The sequence below is a fragment of the Hyposmocoma kahamanoa genome, unplaced genomic scaffold (assembly GCF_003589595.1).
Source record: "Hyposmocoma kahamanoa isolate Upper Pololo Valley unplaced genomic scaffold, ASM358959v1 65, whole genome shotgun sequence".
Classification (NCBI taxonomy): Eukaryota; Metazoa; Arthropoda; class Insecta; order Lepidoptera; family Cosmopterigidae; genus Hyposmocoma; species Hyposmocoma kahamanoa.
The window spans coordinates 5619654-5646592 of record NW_020653853.1 but is presented as its reverse complement, the minus strand read 5'-3'; the positions used below and the strand labels follow the sequence as shown (position 1 = coordinate 5646592).

Here is a 26939-nt window from a genome sequence, read left to right as displayed (position 1 = left end):
GTAGGCCAATGAATAAGAATGAAATGAAATCTATCCTTTTTATTTTCATTAAAATAAAATTCATGAAATTAATGTAAACTACAAGTACTAACATAATTACGATTATGTGAAATTGTATAATACTACTACTTAAGCATGAAAAATTTTATCGACCAGTTTCGTTCGTAGAATATTTTATTTATGTCTTTTCATACCATTACACAAAGTTACAGTAAGTAACCAAGGGCATTGTAATATTTATAATTAGATTATATTATCTAGTTATTAGGTTTTCCCGATTATTACACATACGAAATGACACTGTTTTTTCGGATCTAAGTCGCCTATATTATGTAATATTTTTTTTGTATAATAACAAGTGACGGGACGAACAAGTCGTGCGCCTGATGGTAAGCTACACGCCTGTCCATAACAGTTGCAGTGCCACTCAGAGCTTTAAATCGCAAAGATCTGAAGGCCACTGCGCCCGTCACCCTGGAACTTAAGTTGATAAGTCTCACGTGCCTGTAAATTCACCAGCACCCTTACCCTTTAAAACCGGAACACAGTAATGCTGACATTACTGGTTGGCGGCAGAAATAGGTAGGGTGGCAGTACTTCCCTCGACAAACTCTATCACAAGGAGCTCAACTGCTACACAACTGATTGATGACTTTACCATCTCAGTCAGCCGTGACTATGGGTCCTGTAAAGGGCCCGAAACGTTGGTTAGTTTGTTTGGGTTTGTTTGGAAAAACAAATATACGCGATTTAGACCCGAAAAAATTGTTTCATTTCCTATAGACAATTTTAGTACTCGTAATTCACTCACAAAATCTCAAACATCCATCACACACAGTTATTCATCTACTTATTTTATGATAACAAGCGACGCGACGTATAAGTGGTACGCCTGGTGGTAAGCGACACGCCTATCATGACTGTTGCAGTGTCACTCGGTGCTTTAAATCGCAAAGATCTGAGGGACACTGCCACTGCACCTGTCACCCTGAGACATAAGTTCCATGTGCCTGTAGTACCGGCACCTTTAAAACCGAAACGCAGTAAGGATTACATTATTATTTGGCGGCAAAAATAGGTAAGGTGGCAATATTGCCCTGGACGAACATTCACGAGAAGCCTCTGCTGCTACTGAAATATCGCCAGTCTGGTGAAGAGAAGCGCATTAAGGCAGCGCAAAGCGCGAACAACCGGTAATTTACTATGAGACACAGTGCACACCGCCGGAACTGCCAGCAAATGACGAACCCGTGGATGTAGACTAAATTTATTTAGCGGATAAAGACCGCCCTTAAACATTTCACCTCAAACGTTTTCATTTTGCAGATGTAGCCTTATTAAAGGTTGCGTATTAAAAAAAACTCGATCCGTGCCGTGTTTCGATTACGTGACAAGGAAATCCTGAAGAAGCGATCTTGCGAGATGCCGAATATAAGGGAAGCGCATACGAGCGAGATCTCAAGAAACCTGCGCGTTGTTATTTACGTGCAGAAGAAACTTTTTATCACCTTGTGACCTTATAACACGATTCCCATTTGTTTGCCTAAGAAATTTATTCTTTTGTTTGTCTTTTGGTTCTGAGAGCTTTCTTACGCATTCAACAGAAAAGCGTAAAGGAAATTCCAGCTTTTTGGTTGAAACTTGTATTTACGTAATATAATTCAAGATCACAATAGTCTTCAAAAATTTTTTAAAACGTTATTTACGAACGACGCTGTAAAGAACTCATACCGAAATGAATTTTAGGGGTCCCAATTTGTTTAACACCTTTCTTCATTCAGAAACAAATAGACAGTTAGGGGGTCAGTAATCTTAGTACATCGACTGTACCTTCTACAATGCCTTATCTTCTTCAAAGATCCATCCTTCACCACTGTTACTTTATTATATCAAACTACTTTATATGTAAAAGTTATAAAAAGCAAGTAATAAAATATTATATTTACATAAAAACTGACAGTAAATATTTTTACTACTCAAGTATTTTAACAAACAAACATAATTTGCTATCTACCTGTCACTTATATTGGATTTACTGATAAGTATGGCAATACATTTACTTGAATACTTATTATTGACAAGGGTATTGCCGTTGAATAAACTTAAAGGACACTTTTTTTCAAATCTGTTTGTTCTGCCTGATAACAGTTTGAGTTCAGAAAATATTACACTACCTGATTGGCAGTCATTTATTTATTTATTTATTGCATTCATTGTCATGACATTGTTTTACAATGGTAAGAGCAAAATACAATGCCTAATTTTTTAAAGTATTTTATATTATTCCTTGTAACATAACGTAATAATAATGTGCCTAAAAACCACATCAATAGCCTGGTCTCAAACTAAAAAAAAAGTAATTCCCTGTACTATGAGTACCAGAGGAACAGGTCTGGGCACTTCCCGGAACACCCAGACCAAAACCAATTTAGAAAAGTTCATTTCCCAAATTGGTCTTACTGGTACACAAACCTGGAAACTTTGCATCCAGCGTCCACAGTGTAAAACATTAGGCCATTGAAGTAGTCAAAATGTAATATAGAAAATTATCTTGTTTTATTAAAATAGATGTCTCACTGAATTTGCGACCCTGCACAATTAAAGAAATACTAGATTTGTTTCATGAAATGATGAAAAGCGGTGTCCAAGCCAGTCAACCATGGAGGTCGTCAACTTTGTTTACTTTTGTAAAAACAAAAAGCCATGTCTTGAGAAGAAAAATTAAACAATAATAACAATCATACAATAAAAACATTGGTCTTGACGCAGAGTAGACGACATCCTCAAGTAATTTCAACCATTTTGTGCCTAGAACTAATTCGAGGTCATATCAATATGAAGCACAAGTTTTAACACACTATACCATTCACTACTATACTTTATTAATTGCATCTTTAAGCCTTTCCTATTATACTTACTAGTTACTGATAATTCTAACTTAACCTCACGGTTAAATTTAGAACTAAGTTATTTGAAATTGGAAGGTTTTAAAAAAAGTGCTACAGCTTTGTGCCTTTTTCGGTTGAAACCCTGGGTCTTTGCAGACCACAGGTGAATAAGTTTAGCTATTTGAAGGGGAAATGTAGCCAGCCTTCTGGGCATAATGCCACAGAAAGCGGCACTTGAGGAAATTTTCAACACATAAACTTTCCAGTATTTAAATTTGTTAAGTTTTATCTAGTAATAAATTTGTCTTACGATGCCTTGTAAATACCTACGCTCCTAAATAAGTTCAACTTTAAAAAAAATTAAAATATGTTTTTTTTATAATCAAATGTTAATCATTTAAGATTACACCTTGTTAGTTTAGTCAATGATGTTTGTTTAATTTTCTCTAACAGCATAAAAATTACAGTATTTTAAAAAGGTATAATTTTTTTTTTGTTTGTTGCTAATCTAGGAAAACATGTGCAAAGAATAAGCCTACAGCAAAAAAACTCAAATCTAAATATAGAAACTTTGCAATTTCGCACTTCGAGATCGTGTTTACAACTATTGTAAATAAATGTAAACAACACATACCTTATAAATAGATCAGCTAGTGAATTCTAATGAAGTTGCGCCAAATCGGGAATAAATTTGCACACAAAAAAATTAATCGTCCTTAAAAACGACACAATTTATATGAAATTTTCAATAAAATTGACTCTCACTATAGTTTAGAAGTAACTGCACGATAAACTACACAAAATGTTGTTATTATTGACACTGTTTTTATTATGAAAACGAGTGAAAGTGCGATGTAAATGTTAAAACAATTCGGAAATTGGAAATCGACTGTTCACCATCTGCAACAAACCGCAATATTCAACTGACATTTCGTCGCTGTCGACAACTGCGATGTTGCCAGTTCATTATTCCGCCAGCTTACCTATTTCTTGAATGACTAATATTTCCCGGAATTCAATTAAAAATGGTTATTGTTGAAAATAGTATTTATTTTGTTAACACTACAAACATTACAGTGCAAATATTCTATGTATAAAAAGAATGATTACCACATTATGTATTCAACAATAAAACTAGTACAAAAGGAAAAAAATACACAACATTACTTAAACATCAAATATCGCTAATAACACTTACAAAAAGTAAGCTTTGGATGGATTGACGGATACACACATACAGCTCGTTTCATTATAGGCCTTGTTTGTTCCAAGGCTAGGTTAAATAAATCTTAACCACGAGTGAAATAGTTGAGCTGATTTCGAGGTTAACGATTTGGATTAGTACTTGGATAAATAAACATTAACTGAATAAGTCCTTTTACAATCTCAATGCCGTCTATGGAAATAAACTATATTTCTAATTCCCTTCAAACATTTTTTAAAATAATGTATAGGTATATTATTTTATTAATTTTCTTACAATGCCTTAACTTAATGTATTACAGAGGGTAAATACAATATTTTTGAATTACTATTAAGGCTTAATGTTTGCTTTTGCTAAATCTGTTTTACCGAATGAAATGTTTCGACATATTACCAAATATGTTTAAACTTTATGAGGGTGTAACTTTTGTTGATGAACCAATCCTTTGCGAAAACTCTACCGCTTTCGATTTGCTTTTAGAATTTTAAGTTGTTCACTATGTTTCTAATCCAAGCGTAAATGCCAGCATTATGTTATGAACGCAACAAAGTTTTGACGTTCAATGTTGCTAAACCTCTAATGTTAAATTCTAACAGCCTTTATTACATCCGCATTATAAATCTAAATGTATAATTATAAGTTTTTAATATTTATCGATTTTGTCGACATACACTTAACTCTTTTTATACTTAAGAAAACTACTCATCTTTCTCATGCAGCATCGTGAAATTCTGCTATGAAAAATAGGGTAAACCCCGGAATGGGCAACACCGTCGAGATTCTTTGTTTCGATATACGCAGAATATTTTTTATTGCTAGTTCAAATACATACGATTTAAAATGTAAAATTTCAAAATGCATGGCGCGAGTAGCGTGTGGTAGCTTTCAATTTCATACAAAACTGTTGACAACTTTATTGATCTCAATACGTATCTCCAAAAGGGTTGATGTCGACAACAATGTGCGTGAACAGGTGTCTAAATGTCGTGCCCATTAGTCTGTATTTGACACTTGAGAGACCTTCGTGTTTCCACCGATCTCTTATCGTTTTAAGGATTTCGAATCTGAAACAGAAAACTGTTCTATTAAATGTATTAAATACGTAAACACAACAAAACAAAATATGGAGTGATTTCACAAAAAAATCAATAAATGTGCAGATATTTATTTATTTTTTTGTGAAATTACTCCAATATTTTGTTATAACCAACTATATCTGTAGCTCAGTAGGTACAGCGATGACCCTAGTTTGACACAGAACCAGCGTTCTGATCAAGTCCTGCCAAATCAAAGGAGTATTTCTTTGCAAAAACAAAAACTTATTTACTTTATAACAAACATTTACAATGTTTGTTTCTCTTACAAGACAACATTCCAACAACGTGAATGACTTGAAAAACTTAATCTATTGCGTTTATCTGCACGCCTTGATTTTAAAGGACAAATATTTACAGTACAATTATGTAGTGTCAGGAAGTTCCCCTAAATATGAACAAACGTTAAGGCATCGCGCTCATATTTAAATATAAGATTGTCTTTTATGATCTTACGGGCACTGCCACTGCACCTGTCACCCTGAGAGATAAGTTGACAAGTCCCAAATGCCTGCAATTTCACCAGCACCCTTAACCTTCCAAACCGGAATGCAGTAATGCTCACACTACTGCTGCATTCTATCGGACACTTTTTAGATTTAATTTTGTATTTGGTACAGAACAATGTATTAGGTAACTAGGTAGTTAGTGTGCAAGCGCCCTCCCCGACGCCACGTTTGCCCCTGACTTTTTCATCGAGCTGATTAATTTACGCTAGCGCCATTTAGCGCTTTCTTTGGTAACAAATTTAAATATTTTTATCTACACACACGTCATAAACGCTCTATGATGTGTACAAAAACCGCAAATTACGACCAGCATAAAGGTAAACTGTTAAAACAAATTTCTTATCTATGAAAATGTTATTATTGCTTCATAACAATAAAATTCCGAACATCTCTGAAAAATAAAACAATCTGATTTGACCTCAATTTTGACAATTTCACACGTTACTTGATATCGAACGATATGATAGTTGAGGCCGATTCTAGTTTGTCTATGAATTAAAAATAAAAAGTTGTAATGTAGGTTGCGAGGTTGCGTGAGAAATAAATAAATTACTTAATTAAAAAGTTCCTTGCATTATTTTACTAATAATTACTGCTAATAGCTCTGATCAATGCTGCAATGCCGGTCGTAACATGCGGTTCCTGAACACATCATAGAGAGCTTATGATATGTGTATAGATAAAATAACGTATGTGAATGTAGGTACATAATTAGGCATTAAAACACTCGTGTGATATTTAGTGACCCACACTCGTATTATAATGCCTTTTGATTATGTAACAGTCACATAAACTACTATTATTTTTGTACGAAAGTGAAATCTGATGAATTATAAAGAGTCATGAAACCAAACTTGTTAGTATTTTACAAATAACTCTGTATGACACGACACGAACAATCTGATTAAGGTCCCGGGTTCGATTCCCGGGCCGAGAGATTTATGATAGATTGTATGGCCTACATTTATTTCTATCGTGAGCTTGGGTGTAATTCGTGTTTGTCTATGTGTATCTATGGCTCCCGCGATTCAGGGTTTCCCCAATGTGGGGCTACGAGTTGTGTGCGTTGTGAAAAAAAATTCAGACTTTCGAATATGGTTTCTATTTACGCGGTACGAATGAATCGTGTTATAGGAGGGTCGAAGGATTGAGGCTAGTCTTGGAACCCACTTGTTAACATGCATCAACGTTGCCTACATACCGAATGTGTCTTTTGTACGGGTTTTTTTCCACACGTTTCAGCGATAAACCAGAGAATTGGAGTCCAACCTTAACGTTTCCACGCAAAGAATTCGTGTCGTTTCTACACACGAATTGTGTACACTGCCTCGGCACCGGACAATAAAAAATCTTGTCTACCCCCGACACGACGCGCTCTGCCGCTATAGTATGTGGCGGGGTGAGATGCATTGTCAGTAAACGAACGTTTATGCGCGTGGACGGGTGTTGACGTGTCGGGACACACGTCTTTCCGGAAGATTGCTTCCGGTATCATGTACATACTCATCATTGTATCGTCTGCAACAGACGCGACATGTTTTCGTGTCCAGATCCGACGAAGTTCTTGTCGTGTACAAGACCTCATCTTTTCTGTAGCAAACAGGTCGCATTTCTTAGCGTGTACACTCGCCCGAACTGTCCTTATCATAAATGACATATTCGACATTTTTAGCGAAATTGCGTTATAGACATATCTGGGATCAGTGAACCGAGATCTAAAACCCCCTCTAATCGGCTTTTGAATATCTTATTTACTTTCAGATTTATTGTTGAGCAAAATCTGCGTAGATACTTAACATTTTTTTAGGTGACAATAAAACTTGGGTGCCAATATTTCGGAAGTTAAGGTGTTAAATATTTTAAATATTAAATGAAATAATACTTGTTTTTGACAATTACCGTAGTAGCAAAGTATCAATATTATGTTAAATTAATGAACAGCAACTGCATAAGAAAAATTATCCGTAATAGATAAAAGAAAAATACTTCTTTTGAAATTATAACATGATGATGAATTTAGTAACAGTAGAGCTCATTGTGTGAGTTCGTCCAGCTATGTACTGCCACTTTATATATTTCTACCGCCAAACAGTAATATGTGCATTACTGTGTTTATGTTTTGAAAGGTAAAAGTGATGGTGAAATTACAGGCACACAGGACTTGGCAATTTATGGCTCAGGGTGACATGCGCTGTGGCAGTATCCCTCAGATCTTTGCGGTTTAAAGGTCTGTGTGGTCAAGCGTGTCGCTTAACTCCGGGCTGTCACTTGACATCGTAAAAAAACACCCTGTATTTTTACCTGCGTTCGTTTTTGGGTTCCGAGTTGTGCGGCAACGACCAGTACTTGGCTATCCTTTTGTCGTATCTCACCACCGTAGTACCAGTAAAGCGTAACCTGAAAATTATATTACGTAGACGGATTACTTTCATGATCGAATTTCATCGAATTTTACATAATGTGTTCGGCTTCTAAGCGCACGCTGCTAATGTTTTATTTATGCAAAAAGAATAAGTTTAGAATAACTTTAGCTAAGAATAACTTATTTATGCGAATGAAAACAAATGAGCTAAGTACTTTTTTTGTACGAAATTAGTCTAACATAAAAAAACTTACAACAATTGGTATACAAAGTAATCATGCCACATTAGTTCTATAACAAAAGAAACTTTGGGACAAATTAAAGCAAAAAATGTATGAAATACAAGGTCTTGACAGAATAGGTGATTAGTAGCTGTAACCTGTATTTATGTGTACCTGCACATCGACATATTTGAAAATATTTAGGTTCGATTTTCAATAAAGAATTTTAGCAGAATGTTGTACATTTACAGGTACCAGCATACGTCTCGTACTAGGGTATACAAGAACTATTCCTATATCCATGGGAACTATAGATCCGTCGCTTTTTCACTTCCTCCACTTGCATCAGTCTCCAGTTCGTTTATTTTTGGTACTTTTGACCTGGCTTTTTAACCGACTTCAAACAAAAGGAGGTTATCAATTCGACTGTATTTTTTTGTGTGTGTGAAGCGATTACTCTGACGTTTGAAAATCATTTTCGATGATTCTTTTTTTTTATGGAAAAGGAGGTACTCAGTAGTGATCCCATTCAAATTTAAAGAAAATATTCCACTTCTAAAGGTGAAAAACTACGGGATGAATCTGTTTATTACATTTCACCGGTAACCTATCACAAAGTCGAATTTTTTTTCCGAAATAACGTTTGTTCGAATTTTCATTACACCGAAAACCGAATTATAACGAAACCGTTGTTCTTTCAGGACACGTTGGATATTTATCGCAAAGACACGATTAGGTTCGGTTAGGTTAGGTCAAGTCAAATTTCACCCCCGAATGGGTTCCCGCCTTGTCGTGGCGGCAGTGACAGGCGTTAGGGTGCAGATGCAGTGGCGGTAGGGCCGCGGGGGAAGAGACGTGTCGGTGTGTCGTTGCTGCTTATCCTGTCCTCCGCGGCCGAATTTGGGCGATTGGCCCATAGGCGTAGGCTGTTGCGGCGAAGCCTATCAACAGAACCGCCGCGGGGGCTGGGGGAGCATCCTCGGTACTTCCCCACCCACATCCCCTCCACAGTTGAGGGGATGTTGTCCTAGCCCCATGGCCCCTGGGGCCAGAACAACATCCGGTGCCAGGACAACAGCGGACTCCGCTGCCCAGCATGGAGGGGCCCGAGACGGAAAGCTCGACTGGTGTTCGGCGAGCCTTACATTTGGAGTCGGGGGACCGTTGTGTCTCCCTTCTCGGGGAGGGGCAGCGCTGGGCGCGGCCGGCCGCTGGTGGAGGCGCGGACGAGGGATAGCGTACCTAGAGGCACGGGTACCTGCAGCGGAGAGGAGGAACACCCCGGGGGTTTGGTGCGGTCGGGTTGCTCCCCTTTAAGGTTCAGCCCAGTCCTATATAACTCCGGCTTTGCCTCCGCAGGGCCGGGGTATCTGTATGCAGGTTCCTTCGGGTAATAAAAAAAAGGTTAAGTTTAAAAACAAAAATATTTTACTCTCAAAATTACTTTTGAGGTTATGAAACTTCGAGCAAACGTTATTTCTGGAAAAAGTCATTTCGGACTACTGATAGGTAACCCATTTCACCCACTTCACAACCGATTTCAATAAAACATGACAAACAGATGTAACTTCACAAATTTTTGAGATCCGATTTTTTTATAAAAATGTTATAATTTAATAATTTAAAGACGTCCTTAAACAGGTTGAGATGTGTTCGAGTTTGCCACGCCTCACGCTAAACTCGACGTTCGCTCTTTAAAATTAAGTCGTTATTCTACTAACCCAGCGTGACTGTGACTAAATTAATCAATCTGGTTGAGATATGATTATATTACGTAGAGCCCACAGACTGCATAGGCCACAACGTCGGTTATAGATTTCCAGTGTAAGTTTTTTTTTGATACCATGTGGCGAAACGAACAAATCGTGCACCTGTAGGTATGCGACCCGCCTGTCCATAGCAATTGCAGTGCCACTCAGAGCTTTAAATCGCAGAAATCTGAGGGGCACAGCCACTGCGCCCGTCACCTTGGGACATAAGTTGACAAATTTTACTAGCACCCATCAAAACCGGACTGCTCATATTACTGCTTGCCGGCAGAGATAGGCAAGGTGGCAGTACTTCCCTGGACGAACTCTTTCACAATGAGGTCTACTGCTACTAAATTCATAATCATGTTATGATTTCAAAAGAATATTACAATTTAAGGGATAATTTTTCTAATGGGTGTATTTTGTGCAGTTGCTGTTCATTAATGGAATACAATATTGATACTTTACTACAACGGTAACTTTATTTAAAAACGAGTATGTTTCCTTTAAATATTAAGTATTTGTCACCTGAACTGCCCTGCACAAGGAGTTCTACTGCTACTAATATGTTATAAATAATTTAACACAGGATATCTTTATAGTGACCATAATTAAACAAACTTTTGCAAGATCTGTTAAATACGGAATTAAGTTCATATAAAGCTGCCAAAAGTGTCAAAAAGAAGAGTGAACCCTCTTGTGTGTGTGTGCTTGGAAAATATATCACTTTTTGTGTTTGCAAAATTGCCAAATCCAAAAGTTTATGTTTACCTCCAAAACATATCATCGTCTTCGCCTCCCCGGCCCCAGAACAGATTGGAATACCCGTTAGCTTTTTCATAATGTTCTGGAGTCATCGCTACTACACCGCCAAACAAAGGACGGTAGGTTGGACTGAAATTTAAACATCGACATTTTTAGAAGCAGTCGATTATTGGGAGTGGTAACTTGTAAAGAAGGGAAATAATACATGCAATATGACCGTTCTTCACATCGCCAAGAATCTAAAATTATAAAATTCTATTTGAGAGGTCAATTTTATGGGGAAATTTTTGCGCACTGATAACTATGATATATATGAAACCACAACCATAGTACAATAAGAGCAAGTAAATCAACTTCTACCTGTTCAGCGCGTAAATGTCTACACTTCGCTCGGGGTGTAGGGTTGTTACATTATTATTTAGTTGTACCTATCTTATCTTATCATATTCAGTTAATTTTAGGTCAAATTAGAGAGAAAATAGAATTAGTTTTGTTAACACTAGATGGCATTGGTGGCGTTTTGTGAAATCCCGAAATCCCTCAATAGCGCATTGAGATTTTCCCGGATATATGTTATATGTATATAGCTCAAAAAGTTTAGTAGTTTTTGAACTTAATTTGACGAAGGAAAGGAACCAGTGAACATCAGTGGAAGAAGTTCTAGGAACCGAGAGCCGAGAGTACATTTCGATGCCTTACTTTCTCAAACTCGTATCTTATAAAGAGTGATTATTCTGGAGATAGCAAAACTGTCTATTTGCTTTAAATTTCTTATCAAGGGTGTTAATTTGGATGTATTACTTTAAGAATACGTAAAAGCCAGCGTGTGGATATGAAGGAAATGTCATGTGAAATCAGCCTGCAAAAATTGTATACACAATCCCTTTTTGCATTTCAGTAATCTTGTGCTATAAGATACGAGTTTGAGAAAGCAAGGAGAGGATTTATCTTATTAAGTTATGCCACTACTTTCATGAGACATAAACGAACTGAAATTAGTTAGCTTCTTCTACTCACTCATGAAGCGTACCAGCACACATATGTCTGGGGTACGTAGGACAAGTGTACAAGATCCTCCGATCTGTCGGTAATAAATCTACATCATGAAATACTACGCATTTCCACTTGCCGTATTCTTGTATCTCTCTGTACCCAGCGTTGTACAGTCGTCCCATGTTAAATGAAGCGTTGCCTAAAAAACAGATGAGAAAATGGATAATATATAGTACCATAGTGATGATAACATTCTCGAAGTCAAACTTGTGTGGACAAATACTAGCCTCGTTACCTAACTCTAAACCAAAGCGACACTGCTGGGTTTTGGATACATGGTGGTGAAATTACAGGCACATGGCACTTGCCAACTTATATCTCAGGGTGACGGGCACAATGGAGGTGCCCTTCAGACCTTTGCGATTTAAAACTCTGAATGGCACTACAATTGTTATGGACAGACGTGTCGCTTACCACCCAAGCCACGACTTGTTCGCCCCGTCTCTTGGTAACATAAAAAACAATATTTAGGCATATAGTATCGTGCGAGTTCCCTTAGATTTCATAGCTTGTATATTAGTGACTTGTTTGTTGGAATTTGAACTAAAACAATGTTATAAATAATTCTTCGTGTCTCCTTTAAATTTTTGAGTGCAAGATAAAAACTATAGTCGTGAATAATAATAACGACTGTGCTGTTGCCGCCTCTCCCATTTAAAAATTGAAAATTAATATTTTAGTCCATGGGAGAAGCGAGAATCTAAAATACACTTAGCAAAAGTGTCACGGATCAAGCACGATTTTGCTAATTATTTAAAATCATGTTTTTAGTAAAATTTTTTACCACTAATGGATTTTTGGTCAATTTCATTTTCAAATTAAAATTATAAAATTGAAGGGAAAAAATGCATGGGTGTTAAAAAATTTATTAAAAAACCTGATTTTCAGGGGATTGGAAAAAAGATGCTTGATCCCTAATTTTCTTTTTTAACCGACTGAAAAAAAGGGAGGAGGTTCTCAATTCGACTGTAAGTTGTTTTTTGTATGTATGTTACGCGATAACTCCGGTATTTGTGAACCGATTTTCATGATTTTTTTTTTTGTTGGAAAGAGGATACCTCCATTGTGTTCCCATTTCATCCACTTCACGCATAAAAATTCATTTTTATAAATAGCGTCCAAATTTTAATATAAGGAGAATGATTAATGGTTGATTTTGCTATTCTCCAAATCTAGGCGTTTTTATCTCAATATATTTTGAGTAGTGAGAACCGATTTTTATTATCCAGATCCAGATTATTATCCAGATGAATCCAGGTTTGCGTACTTTTCGGTAACCGATTTCAATAAAACTTGGCAAATAAATATAATTCCACGTACTTTTGGGGTCGGTTTTTTTAGTACTCTGTACTGTAGACTAGGCTGTACTCTATGAGTAGAATTGCACATTGAACATTTGGTTTATTTCACGTTTTTACATAATTTTAGTAACGCAATACTAAAATTATGTAAAAACGTGAAATAAACCAAATGTTTGAAGTTAATCCAGGTTTATATTATTAAAAGTACCTCTCGCAATGCATTAGAGCTATACCCCCTATTACAGTACTGAGATTATTTATAACATCAAGTGACGGAACGAACAAGCCTTTAAATCGCAAAGATCTGAGGGGCACTACCGCTGTGCACGTCACCCTGAGACATAAGTTGACAAGTCCCATGTGCCTGTAATTTTACCCTTCAAAACCGGAACACAGTAATGCTGTCATTACTGCTTGGCGGCAGAATTAGGTAAGGTGGTAGTACTACCCTGGACGAACTCTTTCACAAGGAGCTCTATTGCTAGTAAAAGTTACTTTTGATGGTTGTAGATATTCAAAATAATAATAATAGTATCAAGCTCACACCGAAGTACGAACTCGTGCAATTGAGGATGGCCTTGTTATAAGTATTCACCAAAATCTATTGGGACCTATCCATTATTACGGACAGAACTATTCTTGTGAGTAAGTCTGATATTTGTGGTATTTGATCGATCGCTGTTGAGGGTATTTACTATGTACGTTACGTTACTCGTGAAAGCTGAAACCGAGAAATGTCGGAGGACTTCGGTCTCCATTGAAATAATCCCAATTGCCTTGTCGGGGTTAAATTCTATTAGTATTGATAACGACTCGACTACAGAAACGCGGCTTAATTTCTGTAGCGTATCATTTCCAGCACAAATGTCGGTTGGCCGTTTCCTGAACCTGAGTCCCTGACCCCGGTTTACTGCGCCATTGCAGGGGAATACCGCCTCTCCTATTTAAAATTCAAAATTAATCTTATAGGCCATGAAAGAGCTAGAGTCTAATATAGCTTTCACATTTATATGGCGAACGGCTATGGAGTGGAATTCCCTGCCTGCAGACTTGTTCCCTGAACGTTATAACATGGACCTTTTCAAAGCGAACGTAAATAGGCATTATTTAGGTGCGCGTGCTCCAGCGTCGACCTCATCATCACTTTCCATCAGGTGTGATGGAAGTCAAATGCGCACTTACATTTGAATAAAAAAAAAGTTATATATTCAGATAGCCAGCATCCATTGGTTACAGGTTTTTATTAGTATTGGTGTTGGTAGTGGTATTGGTTACATCTTAACAGCTATTATTAGTGGTAACAGTAATATATATAGTAGTAATAATGAATCTAGTTCTTGTATAGTTGTCGAAATATTATTTGCAATTCGTCTTATCGCTTCATCTTTACTATAGAACAAAAGAGTGAGCCGTCTCGGCAACGCACTTGCCATAGTTTAAACACTTTTACGCATTCTAAACTTGACAATCTTTATGCGGAACTAACTTCATTGAATTAGTCAGCAAAGAGTCGGCAGTGGGTATTTTACGAAGTACTTACTGGTTTAAAAAAACGGCCTCATTAGTAAAGAAATAATTCGAAACTAGAATTCAAAGCATTCAGCGCATCCATGACTCGTACGAAGGACCAAGATCATTAAGTCCATGTACGCGTAAAGAAGTGTTAATGGTTTTATTACTATATTGTAATATAAAGGATAAGCCGTTCCAAGAGATAACATTCATCGGTGCAAATAATATTTTTTCAACTATATTATCGCTTTGAATTTCATCAGGTAACAGAGAAATTGCAAACTTCAACTGCCCTAATCCTAGTGGGTCTACAGTGCCACAGCGGTCATTATTAATTAGGTAAGTCCATAAATACTTACCGTACTGTTCAATGATAAAAATTTGATATTGAAGCTTTTGAGCCATTAAAAATGGGTGGATGTTGTACAGGAATATCTTCAAATTGTCGTGTCGACCCCTGGAAGAGATTCAAAATAGTAGTGAACAAATATCATACCTATATATACGCTTTATAGAGACATTCTAACGAGCGTGGTACAGCGATCGTGCGCGATTAAACGCTCGTGTAAAGACGTTGGAAGGAAAAGGGAAAGACCGCACGATTTCACTCATCAGTCGGTCACTCCAACACTCACTAGTTTCACTAGTCTATCCTGCGCTATTAGCCTTTACACGGACGCTCTTTCCGTTATAAGAAAAACAAACACGAGCAATCGAGCGCGAAAGAAGGTTTGCTTAAAAAATTTGAAACAGATAATCGCTCACAATTGCGCGTCAAAGGCTTTCCCGGACGCAGTCTTGTACGCTCCTGATCACGCGCGATAGACTAGCGTTGATGAGGGCTATTGGTAATGAAAGCATATTTTTCATATTTACTTTTTCAAACAAAACTTTGTTTCGAGCCCTTTCCAGATCCCATGGTCACGGCTGACTTGAGCATGGGACCTGTACAGGGCGTGAAACGTTGGTTTAATAGATAAGACAAATGCCTAAACGCAGCTAGCTGTCGCCCACGATTTCGTCAGCGTAATTTTTATATATTCTTTATATATTACGATACCCTCCTAACCTATATTTAGGGGTTGTTTAAAAAAAACCCTGAAACACGTATTTATTTATTTATTTTGTACCTAAAGTATCCAAACCAAGTCTAAAGCAAAGCGCACCACCCGTTAAAATGTTCCTATTCAAACTTTAATACTCCATTTCACCCTTACTTAAGGTAGTTTAGAAAAAAGTGTCATGTTAATCTTTTATCAAACAAACCCAAGCCTCTCTACGAATGTCATATTGAATGTTTGGGAGAGTTTCACGTAAAAATTTTGGATATTTCAAATTTTATTTTTAAAAAGTTATTGATGTCGTTTTACTTATTAGGTAATGTACTTTCGTTTTTAGTTTTTGAAATCCCTTATTGTCGATTAGATATTAGATATTAGACATAACTGGTTGAAGACTGTACCACCTCAGTCAACCGTGACCATGGGACCTGTAAAGGGCCCGAAACGTCAGTTTGTTTGAAAAAACAAATATACGCGATTTAAATCCGGAAAAATAGTTTAATTTCCTATGTGTAACAATCGCGAAAACCTAAGAATTCGGTAGTTTTAGAATATTTAAATTGTTTAATGATATTTCAGCTATGCATATGCAATTTTAATAGTTTTTAAAAAAGAATTTTGTGCATTATCTTTTGCTTTTTAAAACGGATATTTGACCATTTCTCACTTAGTGCGTTTTAGTCAGTGGACGGCAGAAAAGCTGTGACGGCATCCTGAAAGCTATAGCTGGTAGGCCCATGGATAGGCCTGGTGGGCCGATAATGTGTAAACTCGCACAGAGGCCAATTTCATAGCTAGATATTAAACTTATTAAGTATTAATGGGTCGGTATCAGAATGATTATATCATCAAAATGACCTGATCAGCATAAGGACTAGATCGCAAAACGACCACCTCTGTAGAAAGACTATAACTTACAATGACTTGGTAGGAAAACGACCATATATCGAAATGACCCTATCATTAAATGGACGACATGGTAAAACGACAAGGTAGCAAAATAACTAGATTTTGTTATTGTTTTTTCCAAAGTAAAGTTTGGTTTAATCTAGGATTAAGCTCTACTAATATTAAACGTTATCTTACCTTAAATGTTATCTGAAATAAATAAATTATCATTCTTATTATTATTTTACACTCACGCCTGTCCCGTGGCCTAAAAGATCAATTTTGAATTTTTAAATTGGAGGCACAGGTGGCCGGGATCAGGGACTTAGATTCAAGAACCGGTGTATAATACATGCTGTATCGAGCAGTACCGCCCTCTGCATTTGTGCTGGAAGCGACACGACACAGAAATCCAACCGCCTCAAGCTGCTAGCGAGGTTAACTGGAATAAACCGTTTGCGGACAAAACAATTGGGGTTATTTCAGCGGAGGCCACATCCCACGTGTCGGTGATCTCGTGCGCCAGATTGAGATACTACCGACGTTTTTCAGTTTCATTCATGCGGGATGGTAACGTCCACAAGAAATACTCTCGACTGCGATAGATTCAATATCACAATATCAGGCTTATTCGCAAGAATCTGTGATAAAAAACAAATGGATCGGTTCCAATTAAATCTATTGGTGCGGTCGTTTTCGAGAATGTATCCGATGAATACTTGTAATACGGCGTCCTCTGTTGCACGACTCCGTCCTTCATAGCGAACTCTTGATGTATATTTTGGCTTTCGATAGTGTCGTTGGTTTGTTTGAAAAAACAAATACACGTGATTTAAATCAGGATTGTACCAAGCACAAGTCCGGTCGTGTATGAAGTATTGCTGCCACTTACGGAATGGCTCTGCTAAATACCAACTGGCCACCTTGGATTCAATAGACAAGCGTGCTAAGAGGCTTATAGGTGACTCGGAATTAGTAGAGGCGAAGCTGTAGAGTTGCCAGCTTCTCGTTCGTTCGTTCGTGCTTCTTATTCTACAGGATGTATTCCGGAGAGTGTTGCGTTGGAATTGCATAATTTGATTCTACCTTCACCTTTCTATCATCGGAAGACTAGACGTGGTCTGGGGTTCCACCCCTATGTACTGGATATTCGTTTAGTTTCGCTTCCACATTTGTATGGCAAGCGGCTAAGGAATGGAATTCCCTGCCTGCAGACTTGTTCCCCGAACGCTGTAACTTGGACCTTTTCAAGGCGAAAGTGAATAGGCATTATTTAGGTGTGCATGCTACATCCTCGACCTCATTGTCACTTTCCATCAGATGAGATAGAGGTCAAATGCGCACTTATTTTTTATTAAAAAAAATTGTTACATTTCCTATGTGTAACAATCGCAAAAACCTAAGAACTCGGTACATTACCACACTACAATACCTCGGTATATTTATTGTTATTATATAGAGGAATCAGATACTATCTTAGTGTTTCCGGCCACATATGTTTACTAACCTGTAAGGGACAATGACAGCGACGTAATGCCTTGCCTGGCACTCCTCCGGTGCAAAATACCCGCCTACTTTCAGCTTGGGGTACAAATTCGTTGGTTTCACATCGTCATGCGAAATATTCAAATGTGGAACTATCTTTGTATCTCCTGCAAAATTGTATTTAAATAGAATTCATTACGAACCAGATAATAAAAAATCAGGTGTGTTGAATCAAATACAGGCATAAATTAATTATTTTTGATACAAAGGTCGAAAATACACAAATTCTACTTCCCGACTGGACTCGAACCAGCGACTGTTGCCTCAACGTGGCTACCGCTCTGCCAGCTGAGCTACAAATAGAACCAACAGATCGGACCAACAGAAAGACAGCCTTTCGGCAAGGAAAGGTAATCAAACATCAATAATTTCAAAATCTGGACCGTAATTTTCATTTACTTTATTTGTTTTTTCTTTTTAGCATTCGTATATTCTCATCTTTGAAACAATTAAATAATACCATCTTGTGTGCTTCGGTAATGCAAAAGTACTTTAAAAAATATCAGAACATATAGGGGAATAACCTTTCGCAGTTACGCGATTAATCTGTGTTGTTTTGTTTTGAATTATTTTATTACATAATGACGATATTACTATCTCAATATTATCTGCTTGCCTATCTCATTTCCAACAGGTATGGACTGTCGCGTCTGCCCACGGTACTACGGTACTGATACTCTTTGACAAGTTTCAAGACTAAAACAAAACACTGTCGCTACTGATGGTCTATACTTGAAGTCCTTATAACTTAATTCTGGTTGAATGATGTTTTCCTCGATCATTTTTGTTAAGTAATGGTAAAATAACAGATCTATTATTACGTGGGCTAGTGGAGTTATTTCACAAAAAATCTCACTGGCTCAGATAGTTAGAGCAATGCTACGGTGCAGCATGGACATGGATTCGTCCCACCGGATCGACGAAAGTTAATTAGGTTTTGTAAAATAAATGTTTACCTGACCAATTATTACAAAATTTGCGAAATACCTGTTGATACGTACTTATGATTGAAAATAATGTATGTGGAAAAAATCAACACCAAGTTGGTTAGTTTTGGTTGGCACCACGAATCCCCACTGCGTAGCAAGTACGTTACGTTACGTTAGTGAGGATTTGTGGAATAAACATTATGTTAAAGTTCTACACACATCAAAAGTGTCTAGGGACTAAGCACGTTTTTACTGAAAATCAGAATTTTTTTAATACTGATGAATTTTTTTGGTCAATTTAATTTTCAACTCAAAATTATAAAAGTTACCAAACTAAAAATGCATCGGTGGTGAAAAAAAGATATTAAAAAACCTGATTTTCAACAATTGGCTAAAACGTGCTTGATAGACACTTATGATGTGTGTATTTAATTTCAAACTTTTAGTCATCTATTGGGAAATTAAAACGTCTTGTCATTTATTATTCATATCAGTGGCACAGTAAGATGCAAAGTTATATTATTAGAAATAGAAATAGAAAAACATTTATTGCTATACAATAATAGTTATTGCATTTTATATACATACGTTTCATTAGGGTACTGTTAATTTCACATATGGGAAGAGTACCAGGCTTGAGCGTACTTATTGTAGCATTAGAAACTGAAAAACAATTGTTTGCTCAATTAATCAATTCAGGCATATTATAAGGAGGGATGGGATGGGGTGGCTTTATCCATTACCAGTTGGTTGCTATAGAGCAAAAAGCAAAGAGACTAAATTGCAACTACTGTCTCGTGAAGTTGAAGTTACAAATCTCTCCACCGCACTAACGTGTCAAACCAATAAATACACTGTAACTTCAAAACATCATTTTCAGAAAACGCTACAAAATGTAGCTTTCGTTTTTTTTTTTTAATTTTTCGAATTAATAATATAAAAAGATGTATAATTTAATTAAATATCTTTGATTATTAGATGTTAAAGAGTTCCGTCCAACCAATATACTATTTTGTTATTTATAATTATATTAGTGCTGGCCGTAATAAATTATAATAGTAATGACCGTCCGGATCGAAGGAATTTTTTCTGTTCGATCTTTGTATTAATAATTATAAGAAACTAGTGGTACTAGTAATTTCACAAAAAATAATTAAATATCAATTCAATAAAAATTCAATATACTTACAACTTTACAAAATAAGCTATTTCCATCGAAAAACATTGTTTTTCCCTTGATATTAACGACCGAAAAATTCTTGTTGTAACAAATTTACAAAACACTGTACTCTAGGACCACGGACTTACAGTGTTTTGATTTGACACGATAGCGCAGAAAAGTATACAAAATAATATCACAAACTAAACAAAATTAAAACACAGATTATTCACATAAACAAGAACAATAAGTAGGTTTAAAAAAAGATGTTTATTTTATTTTATTAAACATCATGATATTTTTACTACCATGATTTTCATTATATTCGGACCACATTCGGACCCTGTGGCCGAACGGTTACCATGCTGTTCTGCCATGCAGAGGTCCCGGGTTCAATTCCCGGGCCGGGAGAAATATTTATATGGCCTACATTAATCATTTATCTCGTGAATTTGGTCACAGATTATTAATAGTTACTACGTAGATTGGGTGTAATTTGTGGTTGTCTATGTGTGAGTCCATTGCAGCTGCGACACATGGTTTCTCTGGTGCGTGGCCATGAGTGTGTGCATTATTATTATTATTATTATTCATCTTACATTTTTGTAATGTAACATTATAAGACACAACAAGCTTCTATCATTATAATATTACGGAAACACAGATAGTTTATATGCCGCTTACCTGGTTTTGCTCCAATCGAGTCCATTAACCAAACCTTTAATCCTGTTAGACTTTGATCGCTATTATTACCTGAAAATGATCTCAAAATGTACGTAATGCTATAATACAAATACATCGTTTCTTATAAAAAAATTACTTGAAGACGGCAGAGACATTATACGATACAGGTACTATTTAAAAGTCGTAAAGAAGTTCTTTTCCAAGACGATCTAGTAGCCGCTAGAGCTCCTTGCGAGAGAACTCGTCCAGAGAAGTACTGCCATCTTACCTATTTCTGTCGCAAGTAGTAATGTGAGCATTACTGCGTTCCGGTTTAGTAGGGTGAGAATGGTGAAATTACAAGAAGCACATGACCCTTGTCTACTTATGTCTCAGATGACGGGCGCAATGGCAGTGACCAAAAAATCATTGCGATTTAAAGTTTTGAGTGGCACTGCAACTGTTATGGATAGGCATGTTGGTATTACTTGGTATTATAAAAAAAAGACAAAATGCATGAGCGCAGTCGATATATTCAACTACATCTGCAGTTGAATTTGACTGCTCGTACACCCTATCTACCGACCCGAGAGATAGGGTTTTCCCGGGAGACTACGGGCTCGACGGCAAGACCAGGGTACAGCGGGCGTCCGGGCCAAGCCCTCCGCCAGTGATACGCCTTTGCGTCTCTGGCGGATCCGGACTTGGGTATAGACACGCTGGGGTTTGTGGTTAGGTACAGAGACGGACATGTTTGTCTGCCCCGGTTGCATGTGTCCGGGGCGTCTGTCTCGTGAGCAGCTGACGCGTCTTAGTAGCGATCTAGTTGAGGGCCTGAAGCGAGGAGACGTGCGGGACACGTGAGTTGCCCTTTAAGTTGGAAGCTATGTCCGGACATTGTCGCGACTGGTATCTCAGGGCTAGTGTCGGTAGAGGATAAGCTAGATATCCTCCGGTCCCTCCAGCCACTTAGGTTATTGGAAACTGTAGAGACGTCGTTTTTCGGCGTCGGGAAGTGAGCGTGCCTTACAGCTCCGCCACCAATGTGGAGATTTGGTAGTGGACTCAGAGGCGACGGCTTAGCGGTGGCAACTGCTAGTTGTGCAATGCGCAACGGGACGTGAGTGTGCCTACAGTTCCGGTACCTATCTAGAAAATAGGGAGGGTACTGTACGTGCACTCGGGACGGCTCACTCGAGGCACTAGCCTCTCGAAGAACCGGATGAAGTCAAGTGACAGAGGTCTGTGACAACCCTGTACACTGGCTGATCTGGGGTCAGAACCTGCACTTATAAGTTTCCCGTGGTGCGCGCACAGGTTATAGTGCTCTTCTCGTATGCCCTAAGGGTAGGTAGGGAGGGTCAGTATAATTAAAACTAACGTAGAAAGATACGGGAGCTTGCTCGCGCAGTTGTCACCGCGTACCTAGCCCAGGAGCTCAGTAAAGTTAAATGAAAGCACAGATGTTACTTCTATAATTATTGTTACGGAGGCAACGTAATTAAAACCTGTATTATTGTTATATTACAGAGAGTGATTTTCAAATACTATACCCCAAGTTCAGATAAAATAAAAACAAATTTTACAACTACTTTAGAATATTGGTTGCCACTATTGAATAAATTTATTTAACAAATGATATGTGTCGCAATCCTGCCGCCATGTCCGAACGGTTAACGTTCCGGACTGCCACACATAGGTCCTAGGTTCGATTACCGAACTGGGAGAAATATTTAAATGGCCTACATTTATTTCTCTCGTGAGTTTGGGTGTAATTTGTGGTTGTCTATGTGTGTGTCCATGGCACCCGCGACACAGGGTTTCCCTAGTTCGGGACTACGTTGACTGTGTGGGCTTTACAAATCGTATATAATTAAATTATTATTGAATTGATATTTAATAATATTAAAAATCGTATACAGTTATTGAATCTATATCTATATATTTATATCGTGTACCTTAGAAACTATATATCGGTATTGCTTCGCATCGCGTATTTTATAGTGATGCCGAATCAAGCCGAGCGATTACCGAGTGGATACCAACATGAAATCATATATTCTCCAAACTATATACCGATATTGCTTCGTATCAAATATTCACTGAGTGGATATCAACGTGAAACCATTTTGTGCGTCTTCGAAATATACTAATATTGGCGCGCATTGCTCTTGTAAAACTATATCCAATAATTTATAGTTTCGAAATCTGATTCCGAATATCAGTCACGGCAATGTATCAACGCAACGCGCACGCAGTCTGTATCCCTGAATATATAGTTTCATAAAATTGTTTCGATACGATATTCAGAAAAAGTTATATTATCCATCCCTACTACACACTAATTGTGTGCGACCAACGATGAAAAACAAATATCGATACCGGACGATTGCAACCAACCACGTTAAGTTGATATCACGACTGCTTGCAATTGAACGAGTTCACCTCACATAAACCGTCTGTCAGTAGCCTACATCGAACTACTTGTCCTAGTGAAAATGAACAATTTATTTCCCTTTCACCCTTCCCTAATCTATCAATGTATGTCATTCCTACCAAAAAGGACAGCTTAAATGTGAGTTAAATAATAATAATAGAAACATAATAAGGAACCTAGGCGCCATTGACTTACAAATAAATGGACGACGGGTCTAATACAAAAACCACGAAAAAAATGTCCCAAGTCAACCTATTCGAAATTTAAATTGTAATGTCATCGCAGTATCGCGCTGTCAGTCGAACAAATGAAGACTAAAGCGGAGTTTGGCGCTCTGTATATGATTTTAGCGCCTTACAAGTGCGGACACTTTTTGGCGAGGACCCGACGTCCATATAATTGTAAGTCAATGCTAGGCGCACAATAAATAAACTGATTTATATGAAGTTGTCTAATATATATATTTAAATATAAATAATGGACAACTTCACTACGTTGCTCTGATCCCAAAGTACGCAACTAAAGCATTTGTGTTAGGCAATTGGAAACAACGACGGTACCACAAACACCCAGACCCGAGACTATAGAGAAAAGTTATATACCTCAGAGATGGCGACACCTTGAAAACCGATGTGCAAGCGTGTCAAAATTTAAAGAAATAAGTAAATTATCACTTAGAAATACCATCGTACTCTCCTTACCGAAAAAACACTAGTATTGAACAGGTCTTGAGAGAAGCACTAGTGCGCGAAGGGCTCGCGATCAGACTGTATAACGTAATGCACGTGTGCAGGCGAGCCTTTCTCAAACAGGCATAATTGCGCAGTACGCCAGATCTGTACGCACCCTTAGGGCGCATTTATTCGAAACGACTTTCATCGCGCTCACCCCGCGTTGCCGCCGCGCAGCGCCCTCGTGCGTTTAAAGGCGCGTTCAAATTAGCCGCTGTTAGACGCGCTTAAGCAGCGCTGCAGCCGCACGACTGTCACTTTTCATACAATTTCTAGAAGCACTGCAACCGCGTCACGCTGCAGTCACGATGGATGAAAATCGAATTGAAGAATTTATAGATTTATGCAAATCAATACCCTGCAATATGGGGTAGCAGTTCCGCCAGTTATTCCAATCGACTGGATAAAAAAACGCATGAGAAAAGTTATGTCTAAAATTTATTGAGAATTTTGAAACTAAAACTACAACTGAAAAAAGGTAGCTGGTGAGTCATTTTTAATGCCTAGTTACATGTATGTGAAGTGTGTGCCCCAAGAACTCTAACCCCCCTAACTGTATATCTTTTGGTTCTGGGCGTCTACTCCCAAAAGTAAAATCCGATACACGTAGCTGCGTACGTCCTTCGTTTTAATAATTTCTTACTATGAAACGCGTTAAGTGCCCGATTGTGGAACGATTGCGGAATTAAACGCGTGATTTATATGGGTGTCCGACATCGGACGTTGATAAAGCTGCTACGAAAAGCCATTTTGACAGGATTTTGACAACGTATATCGGACATCATAACCTCAACACGCATACGAAATATGTAGCAACGGTCATAGTTTTAGCTTCGTATCGGATCCGAAAGTAACGACGAGTCGAAGATCGTAATTTGACACAAGTAGTTGCGGATACCTTACTCCGAAACGCCAAACGAGAGCTTTCGTGTCGTATTTTGACATTATTTTCATCTTAGAACTGACATAATCGTTTATGTAAAAAAATCGTGTAAAAAAAATACTGTTAGTTGTGGAGGCGCTCGGACAAGAAATACGTGAAGATGAAGTAGAGAGACGGCGTCAAAGGAATCGTAGTTTCTTGGTATCGCTTACTGATGGCAAAGTTGTAAGCGATTAATAAGCTCGCTGCGAGAATTTTGTATAATCTTTTTGAAGATGTAATACGCAGGGTGTTCAAAAATATTCTAGGTTTATTGACCCAAACGCTAAAAAATACATCACTAAAAATTTGGTCGCACTTCTGCAGCGCGAAAGTCGCGCGGCTAAAACAGCGGCTAATTTGAACGCGCTCTGTCGTGGCATAATACGCTCTATTTAGATTTTACGTTTTAAGTTAAATGAGCGTCCCGGGCACGCGGGTGAGTCTGGCTTGAATTCGGTCTACGCGGCGGCCCGCGCGGTTGTATTATTGAGAGAAATTTAAATGATGTTGCCTAGTAAACAGAATTCAGATTCACCATTAACGTACACGAAGGCGTGTGTGTAGCTGGGTGGTTGCCGCGTGGCGGCCATGCAAAAAGTTTCTCCTCGTGTAACTGGACGATTAGACTTCAGTCAAGATTAATACTTACTACGAGCAACAGTCGTTAAATTAGCCACGTTCCATGAATTCACTTTGTCATCAAAGTTTTCCATTAAAATGTGATCGTCGATGTTCATGTTTTTCGTGAAGTCGTCACGTAGCCACATTTGCACGTAGTAAAAGGTAGGCAGGCAGAGGACCAGCCAAATGCGCCATCCTGACCTCTCTAGAGGGCCGTTACACTCCAGATTACGTTCTACACTCGTGAAAACCATTATGATTCATATCGTCTTGTAAAGTTGTAAAGACAAACCAATTATATTGTAACCTTTGCCATGTTACAGATATTTAATAGATTACCTTCGCTACTAATACGATAACTTATCTTCTCTATATAGCACATGAAACCCAATAATGTCGTTAATGATAATTTGGTGGAATTGAGAAAATATAATTTGAAAGATCAAAACAAAATACTTAATAGATCTTATTGCGTGTAATGTGATTATACCTATATTTGAAGAGTTCTGGGAAATAACGATCAAAGTCACTTGATGAGAACTTTAGGAAAAAAGAATTTTTGATTTCGAAAACTGTTCAATGTTCGTGAAAAGGACATGCAAAAATGCTACCTGCATTAAAGTCAATGTTACTTTAATGCAGGTAGCATTTTTGCATGCAAACAAATGAGTACCATTTAGTCTCAAGTATTTTCTCCCTAAAACTAAAAGTAATTTTTTAGGACATTGAACCTTATTAGCCTTTAGGCAAAACACGCTCAGCGTTTATCGAATTAGATTAGTATTAACTCAAAATATTTTTAGGCGACTTTGATAGCTCTTTCCCTGGTCTCGTCATTTATTTATACATAATATTTGGTTATACCACCTATAATTTTTAGTAGCAGCAGAGCTCCTTGTGAAGGAGTTCGTTCAGGGAAGTACTGTCGCCTTACCTATTTCTGCCGCCAAGCAGTAATGTGAGCATTACTGTATTCTGGTTTTGAAGAGTAGGGGTGCTAGTGAAATTAAAAGCAAATGGGACTTGTCAACTTATGTCTCAGGGCGACGGGCACAGTGGCAGTGCCCCTCCGATCTTTGCCTTTTAAAGCTCTGAGTAGCGTTTCAACTGTCATGGACAAGCGTGTCGCTTACCACCAGGTCCACAACTTGTTCGTCCTATCACTTGGTATTGTAAAAAAACGAAGAAGAACATAAATTTATTGGTTTCATTCACTAATTTTTCAATCTTTCAAATCGTATTTTCTCAATTTCACTATTTTGATATAGGACAGTATTTGGTTTCACGTGCGATATATTGTAACGGTTAAAAAATAATCAG

General features: G+C 37.6%; 2 protein-coding genes across 2 annotated transcripts in view; both read right to left on the bottom strand.

Moving 5' to 3' along the window:
* LOC113231574 (beta-1,4-N-acetylgalactosaminyltransferase bre-4-like) overlaps positions 1–3641 on the bottom strand; it is a 480048-nt gene extending 476407 nt beyond the window's left edge. Inside the window, exon 1 of the mRNA XM_026465917.1 lies at positions 3523–3641. The gene's annotated coding sequence lies outside the window, so the exon portion shown is untranslated. The remainder of the gene's footprint in view (positions 1–3522) is intronic.
* Positions 3642–5014: 1373 nt separating this feature from the next.
* LOC113231505 (beta-1,4-N-acetylgalactosaminyltransferase bre-4-like) lies at positions 5015–25873 on the bottom strand. Its single transcript, XM_026465830.1, has 8 exons — positions 25648–25873; positions 20927–20995; positions 18117–18261; positions 15020–15117; positions 11812–11986; positions 10801–10923; positions 7997–8092; positions 5015–5156 (listed from the first exon to the last, which is right to left on the bottom strand). Exons 1-8 carry the CDS (start codon positions 25871–25873, stop codon positions 5015–5017), a joined length of 1074 nt encoding a protein of 357 aa, XP_026321615.1.
* Positions 25874–26939: the final 1066 nt, after the last annotated feature.